The 9403-nt window shown below is 45.8% G+C and overlaps 1 protein-coding gene across 2 annotated transcripts in view; it reads right to left on the minus strand.

Moving 5' to 3' along the window:
- Nucleotides 1–3804: 3804 nt before the first annotated feature.
- Nucleotides 3805–9403, minus strand: part of mpzl3 (myelin protein zero-like 3) — a 10316-nt gene continuing 4717 nt past the window's right edge. The window contains exons 3-7 of one of the 2 annotated variants that reach the window (XM_079886465.1): nt 8486–8696; nt 6092–6254; nt 5397–5454; nt 4659–4760; nt 3805–4519 (exon numbers count right to left, since the gene is read on the minus strand). In XM_079886465.1, coding sequence (XP_079742591.1) covers nt 4689–4760; nt 5397–5454; nt 6092–6254; nt 8486–8696 — 504 coding nt within the window. In that variant the 3' untranslated portion in view covers nt 3805–4519; nt 4659–4688. Of the gene's footprint in view, nt 4761–5396; nt 5455–6091; nt 6255–8485; nt 8697–9403 lie in introns of both variants that reach the window. The other variant, XM_079886464.1, reaches the window with a different exon arrangement.

The raw sequence follows: 9403 nt of genomic DNA on the forward strand, positions 1-9403 counted from the left end.
CTCTTTTATTGCCTCTCCACAAATCCCTTGTATCAAGTCTGCATCTCCCTCTGTCGATCCAGATGAGGGCATTGCCACGTTTAGTTCTGTCTGTATGAACATCGTGGACTCTATTGCCCCATTTAAAACAAAGGAAAGAAGAGCCAAAACACAACCTTGGCTCAACGACCAAACTCGGGAATGTAGAAGAGCAGAAAGGAGGAGGAAAGATAGGATGCAAATGTTAAGGGAAAGTCTGACAAAATACCAAACAACATGTGACTTGTCTGGTATGATTGCTAAGGCCCACCACGTGAGCTTTATTTATCATCGGCAACGTGTGATTTATTTATCATCGGCAACGTGTGATTTATTTTCAACGTTTTTTGTTGAGAAAATAAATGCAATCAGACCAAGTTTTTCATCCAGGGTTGCTAACCCAGTGCTGACGGACTTAACCGAGATAACCCAGCGCTGACGGACTTAACCGAGATAACCCAGCGCTGACGGACTTAACCGAGATAACCCAGCGCTGACGGACTTAACCGAGATAACCCAGCGCTGACGGACTTAACCGAGATAACCCAGCGCTGACGGACTTAACCGAGATAACCCAGCGCTGATGGATTTAGCCGAGGTAACCCAGCGCTGACGGACTTAACCGAGATAACCCAGCGCTGACGGATTTAGCCGAGGTAACCCAGCGCTGACGGATTTAACCGAGATAACCCAGCGCTGACGGATTTAGCCGAGATAACCCAGCGCTAACCGAGGTAACCCACCAGCGCTGACGGATTTAGCCGAGATAACCCAGCGCTGATGGATTTAGCCGAGGTAACCCAGCGCTGACGGATTTAACCGAGATAACCCAGCGCTGACGGACTTAACCGAGATAACCCAGCGCTGACGGACTTAACCGAGATAACCCAGCGCTGACGGACTTAACCGAGATAACCCAGCGCTGACGGACTTAACCGAGATAACCCAGCGCTGACGGACTTAACCGAGATAACCCAGCGCTGATGGATTTAGCCGAGGTAACCCAGCGCTGACGGACTTAACCGAGATAACCCAGCGCTGACGGACTTAACCGAGATAACCCAGCGCTGACGGATTTAGCCGAGGTAACCCAGCGCTGACGGATTTAACCGAGATAACCCAGCGCTGACGGATTTAGCCGAGATAACCCAGCGCTAACCGAGGTAACCCACCAGCGCTGACGGATTTAGCCGAGATAACCCAGCGCTGACGGATTTAGCCGAGGTAACCCAGCGCTGACGGATTTAACCGAGATAACCCAGCGCTGACGGATTTAGCCGAGATAACCCAGCGCTGACGGATTTAGCCGAGGTAACCCAGCGCTGACGGATTTAGCCGAGATAACCCAGCGCTGACGGATTTAACCGAGATAACCCAGCGCTGACGGATTTAGCCGAGATAACCCAGCGCTGACGGATTTAACCGAGGTAACCCAGCGCTAACCGAGATAACCCAGCGCTGACGGATTTAGCCGAGATAACCCAGCGCTGACGGATTTAGCCGAGGTAACCCAGCGCTGACGGATTTAGCCGAGGTAACCCAGCGCTGACGGATTTAGCCGAGATAACCCAGCGCTGACGGATTTAACCGAGATAACCCAGCGCTGACGGATTTAACCGAGATAACCCAGCGCTGACGGATTTAACCGAGATAACCCAGCGCTGACGGATTTAGCCGAGATAACCCAGCGCTGACAGATTTAGCCGAGATAACCCAGCGCTGACGGATTTAACCGAGATAACCCAGCGCTGACGGATTTAACCGAGATAACCCAGCGCTGACGGATTTAGCCGAGATAACCCAGCGCTGACGGATTTAGCCGAGATAACCCAGCGCTGACGGATTTAGCCGAGGTAACCCAGCGCTGACGGATTTAACCGAGATAACCCAGCGCTGACGGAGTTAGCCGAGATAACCCAGCGCTGACGGATTTAACCGAGAGATGTATTCTTTCAGTCAGTTTGAGCTGGTGTCACTCTCTGACATTAGAGATCATCCTGTCCCTCTGACGCAGCTGCGCTGTCCATTCTTAAGGAAGGTGCCGATATAGTCAGCCCAAGTATCTTATCTATTATTAATAGTAGTCTACAGAATGGCATTGTACCGCTTTGCCTTAAGCAAGCCACTGTTGAGCCCTACCTCAAAAAAACAAGTCTGGACCCGTATGACTTAAACTATCGACCAATTTCAACATTACCGGGCTTGTCTAAGGTACTTGAAAAAGTTGTGCTTAAACAAACATCCACTTTCTTAACAAAGAATAATATTTTGGACAAATTTCAGTCTGGTTTTAGGGGTGTGCACAGAACAGAATCAGCCCTTTTAAGGGTCGCGAATGATCTTTTTCTAATTACGGATGCGGGTAATCATGCAGCGTTAATCTTATTAGATTTGTCGGCAGCCTTCGACACCATTGACCACCGGACCCTTCTGACTCGCTTCAGGCAGTTTGTGGTATTCAGGGGACGGTCCTAAAATGGTTTGCTGCTTATCTGGAATGTAGATCCTGTTTAGTGAAGATTGGGAATAACTCTCTGCTCCGTCACCCATTTCCTGCGGGGTCCCACAAGGGTCCATCTTGGGTCCCATCCTCTTTTCATCGTATAGTGATTTTTAAGAAGTATGGTCTTTCTTACCATCTGTATGCAGATGACACTCAAGTTTACCTGCCGTTGAGATCCGGTAGTCCGGACTCTAATGCCACACTCCTCAGGTGTCTGGAGGAAGTAAAGCCGTGGATGGCTGAAAATCTCGTTCAATTGAATGGAAACAAAACTGAAATGATTATTTTCTGTCGCACAGCTGGTAGCCAAACGGTGGTCGATCACTGAGGCCCATGGCAGGGTTAGGGTTGGGGTCCTGCAGGAACAAGGAAAGAACTTGGGAGTCATTTTTGACTCATCCATCATTTTTGATCGACAGATAAAGACAGTGGTTCGTAATTGCTTCTTTTATTTAAGAGCAATAGCCAAACTGAAACCAATACTCTCAGCCGGCGACCTGGAAAGAGCTGTGCACGCTTATATTTCCCCGTCTAGACGACTGTAGTGCACTTTATGCTGGGACCTGCCAGCTTGTGCAAACTGCTGCCGCAAGGTTGATGAATGCTGGGAAACGGACCATGCTACTCCCTTCTTATCTTCTTCAGGTTGGCTACCAGTATATTTTAGGATACAGTATAAGATCCTGATATATGTTTTTAAAGCACTTCACGGAATGGCGCCAGAATATTTAGCTGAGCTTATTAAAGGAATACTCCACTTTAAAATGAAAATTCTGTCATCATATACTCACCCTCATGTTGTTTCAAACCTGTATGAATTTCTTTTCCTACTATGGAAGTCAATGGGACCCAGAAACTGTCTGGTTACTGATATTCTTCTAAATATCTTCCTTTGTGTTCAGCAGAAGAAAGAAATTCATACAGGTTTGAAACAACATGAGGGTGAGTATATGATGACAGAATTTTCATTTTAAAGTGAACTATCCCTTTAAGCCCTACAGTGCAGGCGTAAGACTAAGATCAGCAAACACGTTTCTTTTAACTGTTCCCCGTGATCGTGCTTTCTCTGTCGCTGGTCCTAGATTGTGGAATAATGTGCCGTTGGATGTTAGATCTTCCATAAATCTAAATGTATCTGTACTCTTTGGCATTTTAGTACATTAGTACATGGATGTTTCTGTGTTTTGTCTTGTTGTTCTGTTGGTTTCTTTTTTACTGAAGTGTTCAGCACTTTGGTGGTAGTCTGTAAGGTGCTATATACATGAACGAATGAGATGTGTGATTAATGTAAATATCATTTATTTATTTATTTGTTTGTTTTATGCTATAATACATTTGACCTGAAGCTTCAGCAAATACAGTGAAAACTACTACACCCTGTTAGAAGAGTTACAAACTGCATTGACAGAAATCACACAGAGTGGAGATGAGCATGTGGGTCATATTCTCGTATTAACTGAACGCGTTTCTGTAATCTAACAGCTGGAGCCGGCAGTGCTAACGCTAATGCTGTTCTGTGATGGAATTATAAAAAATAATTAGTTCATAAAAAATAGTTAATAATGTTAAAGTTATATTTCATATTATATATAAACAAAATAGATTTGTAGAAAGGTCTTTATCAGGGTGAAAAGTACTCTAAAACATGCAGGATCTCAGGAAGCGGAATCAGCCAATCAGATCACTCGAATCTCTCATGTGACCCGCCTAAAGATCCGTGCACAACGAGTCCGATGTTGACTCGGGTTCTTCGGACTCGGTGTGCGAGAACCTTCAGACGCTGAATGTTGATTCATTCACATCACATCAGCTCGTCTTCTCTCATCTTTTATAGTAATTTAATCCATAGATTACAGTAACAGTCCATCGTTATAAATAACCAAAATTACCCAATCAAAACAGCAAGTCTCATCAGTAGAATGACGTCTGGGTTTATCAAACTTTATCCATGCAAGAACCACTCACACACACACACACACACACACACACACACACTCACTCGCTCACACGCACACACGCACGCACATACACACACACACGTGCACACGCACGCACATACACACACACACGTGCACACACATACACACACACACGTGCACACGCACGCACATACACACACACACGTGCACGTGCACACACATACACACACACACACACACGCACTCATCTAACACTGTGAATCGGCGAAGGTGAGTTCGTGCGGTTTCTCCTGCATGTAGTCGTCTTCATACTCAGAGCCCTGAAACACACACACACACACACACACACACACACACCACAGTCAGCTTTATTCAATACAGACTGATCAAATAAACAGGAAAATAACAGAATCAAAGATGCAAACTTCATCAGATACGAGAAGTTCAGCTGTAAACCAGCTCTAACACAACAGTGTCATAATTCAGATCAATCCAGCTCAGCGTTGATTCAGTTCAATAACTGTGTGTGTAGCTGTGTGTGTAGCTGTGTGTGTGTGTAGCTGTGTGTGTAGCTGTGTGTGTGTGTAGCTGTGTGTGTGTGTAGCTGTGTGTGTGTGTAGCTGTGTGTGTAGCTGTGTGTGTGTAGCTGTGTGTGTGTAGCTGTGTGTGTGTGTAGCTGTGTGTGTAGCTGTGTGTGTGTGTAGCTGTGTGTGTGTGTAGCTGTGTGTGTGTGTAGCTGTGTGTGTGTGTAGCTGTGTGTGTGTGTGTGTGTAGCTGTGTGTAGCTGTGTGTGTGTGTGTGTGTGTGTGTGTGTGTGTGTGTGTGTGTGTGTGTGTGTGTGTGTGTGTGTGTGTGTGTGTGTGTGTGTGTGTGTGTGTGTGTGTGTGTGTGTGTGTGTGTGTAGCTGTGATATAAGTCAGAATAAAGACTCCTGCACACTCCAGACGGCGGATTACCTTGAAGTAGCAGCAGCACATGGAGCTCTTCCTCCTCGCCTCGTAGAGATACTCCTCACTGTCAGAGACACACACACACGTCAGAGACACACACACACGTCAGACACACACACACGTCAGTCACACACACTCGTCAGAGACACACACACTCGTCAGAGACACACACACTCGTCAGTCACACACACTCGTCAGAGACACACACACTCGTCAGAGACACACACTCGTCAGTCACACACACTCGTCAGAGACACACACACTCGTCAGAGACACACACACTCGTCAGAGACACACACACTCGTCAGAGACACACACTCGTCAGTCACACACACTCGTCAGAGACACACACACTCATCAGAGACACACACTCGTCAGTCACACACACTCGTCAGAGACACACACTCGTCAGTCACACACACTCGTCAGAGACACACACACTCGTCAGAGACACACACTCGTCAGTCACACACACTCGTCAGAGACACACACTCGTCAGTCACACACACTCGTCAGAGACACACACACTCGTCAGAGACACACACTCGTCAGTCACACACACTCGTCAGAGACACACACACTCGTCAGAGACACACACTCGTCAGACACACACACTCGTCAGAGACACACACTCGTCAGTCACAGCACAGCGCTCCTCTGAGAGCACTGGTTCAGGCACTGGTTCAGGCACTGGTTCTTACCCGGCGAGCTCCTCGATGGGCGAGTGATGGGTGGCGTCGGGACCCGGACCCTCGGAGGAACACGGACACAGGATCCGGCCCAGCAGGAGGAGTGTGATGACTCCTGACGGGACCAGAACAAACACCAGCAACACGCCCACATCCGTGAACGCCAGCGACGCTCCTGACGGACACACACATGCACGCGTGAGGAAACGGGAGAGCAACGACTGATCGAACATAAAGGTAAACCTTGAATGAAATGCAAGTCGCTTTGGATTCAGTGTACTGTATAAAACGTGTTTACTGAGGGGTTTATTAGGCCGCTGTCACTTTAAAGTCCCCTGTGGTGAAAATCCAGCTTTTAGTGTTGTTTATATGTGGTGTTTTTAATATGCTTTAAAGGGGACATATCATCAAAATCTGGCTTTTCCCGTGTGTAAGTGCTATAATCGGTGCTTCTACCAACCCAGAAAACATGAAAAGTGAAACCCAGCAGTAACTGTGTTCTGGTGAGGCTTTCTCTGCAAGCATGTCAGAAAATAAGCCGATCAGGTTTCGCTCTCCTTGAGATTCTAATTATTGGACAAAAAACTTCCTCACGTAATAACCTAGAATACTGTCTAACACTTGATGGCTGCTCTGTTAAGTCTTCGTCGTCGGTTAGGAACCTGTGTGTGTGTGTGTGTGTGTGTGTGTGTGTGTGTGTGTGTGTGTGCTCTTTGATACCAATCTTTCATTTGAAAGTCACGTGTCTAGTATCTGTAAAACTGCATTTTTCCATCTTAAAAATATATCTAAATTACGTCATATGCTCTCATTGACAAATGCGGAACAGTTAGTTCATGCGTTCATGACCTCAAGGCTAGATTATTGTAATGCTCTACTGGGTGGTTGCCCTGCACGCTTAATAAACAAACTACAGCTAGTTCAAAACGCAGCAGCTCGAGTTCTTACCAGAACCAGGAAGTATGACCATATTAGCCCGGTTCTGTCAACACTGCACTGGCTCCCTATTAAACATCACATCTATTTAAAATATTGCTGATCACTTACAAAGCACTAAATGGTTTAGCTCCGCAGTGCATGAGCGAGCGCTATATAAATGAAGATGACTTGACTTGACTCCTTCTGACATATGAAGAGGATCTTATTATAATATCACCGGCCCTTAATCTGCACGTTTACACACACCAGCCGACATTTGGTTCCACAAGCGACACCAGAGACCAGTTCTAACGCACTGATGAAGATCCAGCAGAGCCTGAAGCTGTTCTGTGGTTGAGCACAGACGAGCACTGAACACTATTGACCAAAAAATTGACCTGTTTTGGAGTGTACAGGCTCCGCCCTCTTCTGAACAGAGGCGGAGCCGCAGCTCATTTGCATTTAAAGGGACACACACAAACTGAGTGTTTTTGCTCACACCCAAAAAGGGGCAAATTTGACAAGCTATAATAAGTGATCTGGGGGGAATTTTGAGCTGAAATTTCACAGACACATTCTGGGGACGCCATAGATTTATATTACATCTTGTGAAAGGGAGCATAATATGTCACCTTTAAGACAAACCATGTGTAAATTCATAAGTCGACAGCATTGCTGAGTATTTCCTCCTTAAAACTGCAGTGAACCAAAGACAGTCTCAAAAACACGCTTTGAAATCGCTGGTGTTTCTGACGTCACAAACTACCTTGTATCCAATCAGATCAACGTGTGATCGTCAACCAGTGGATCTCTGAGTGAGTGAGTGAGTGGAGGCGGGGCTCATTTGCATATTCATAGAACAGTGCATACTAAACGAAGCAAGGGTGGCGAGTTACATTCAAGATCTTTTAAGGCATGACCACATTTCTGTCAAGGAAAAAACGTTTAAATATGTAATTTTGGTGATCAAAGATGAGTTTTAAGGAATAAAATTATTGACTTTCAATACACAGAACAATGAGTAGATAATTAACTGCAGGAGCGTTTAATGACGGTAACTATAACAACTAATATGACAACAAGGAGAGACAGAAACAGGAAACCATGAGAACATTATGAACAAACGTTCTTCCAGTAACGTTACTAGAACGTTCATTCAAAGTTATCTGGTCTTTAAAAATTTTCTCAAAACGATATTTTGACTATACGTTGTTTGTGTAACGTTTTTATATAACACTTTATTTTGATGGTCCCTTTTGAACATTCTGTTGACTATGAGTCACTTTGGAGGCGGAGCTCATTTGCATATTCATAGAACCACATATACTAAATGATTCAAGGGTGTCGAGTTACATTCAAGATAGTTTAAGCCGCGAAGAAAAAGGAAAAAAAAAGTTGACTACAGGGGGACTTTAGTTCTGAGGAAGAAGGTTTGATCACACACGTGTGCGTGTGTGTGTGTGTGTGTGTGTGTGTGTGTGTTCTCACTCTGTGGCGTGACGCTGAGCACGGTCTGGGCTGGGCTTCCATGCACGTCGGGGGGGTTGCGTACGGCACAGGTGTAGGTGCCGTTATCAGTGAGCGAGGCGTTCAGGAGCTGGATCGAAGCGTCTCCACCGGACGGGCTGCCCAGCCACTTCACACGATCCTTAAAGTAATCCTCCAGCGGCGGGTACGCCTGAGACGAGAAGTGGAAGAACTACAGAGAAACACACATGCAAAAGATGATGTTACTGCAGTCAATGGACAGAGATCAGAAACCTTTACCAAACCATCCTAAAAAAAAACAGCTGAAATAAAGGGATGCATGAACTATCGGCCGGTATAGATGTGAGCAGTAAGGTGCGAGAGGCTGTGCTGTAGGGCACTATTAGGCAAGACGCCACGCATTTATAAGAGTAAATGCTTTTATAAAACCAACATCAAAGCAAATTTAAAAGTGCTGGCTTGAACTCGCAAGTACGATGTCAAGCACTGTAATTTGCTCTGGCCCCCTTCCTGTTCGCAGGAGTGATGAGATAGTTAGTAGATTGTCCTCACTCAATGGCTGGCTGTCTAAGTGGTGTCCGCAAAATAATATAGAATTCATAGACAATTGGAAAAGTTTTTGGGGCAACCCTGACCTGTTGAAAAGAGATGGTATTCATCCCTCCTGGGATGGTGCTGCTCTTCTCTCTAGTAATATGGCTCATAGTCTTAGAGCTCAAACATGACAATCTGGGGCTCAGGTCAGGAAGCAGACAGACTGGCTAAACCAACCGTCTGCTAGCGGCCTCGCGTCACCCAGGTCAGATAAATCCCATCACATAGAGCCTCTTTCACCTAGCTATCATCATAGAGACTGTGTCTGTTCCCCGAATTTGGAAATCCAAAAAACGTCCAAACCCATCTAAGGGTAAAAATTTA

Source organism: Squalius cephalus (genome assembly GCF_949319135.1).
Source record: "Squalius cephalus genome assembly, chromosome: 11".
NCBI classification, from domain to species: Eukaryota; Metazoa; Chordata; class Actinopteri; order Cypriniformes; family Leuciscidae; genus Squalius; species Squalius cephalus.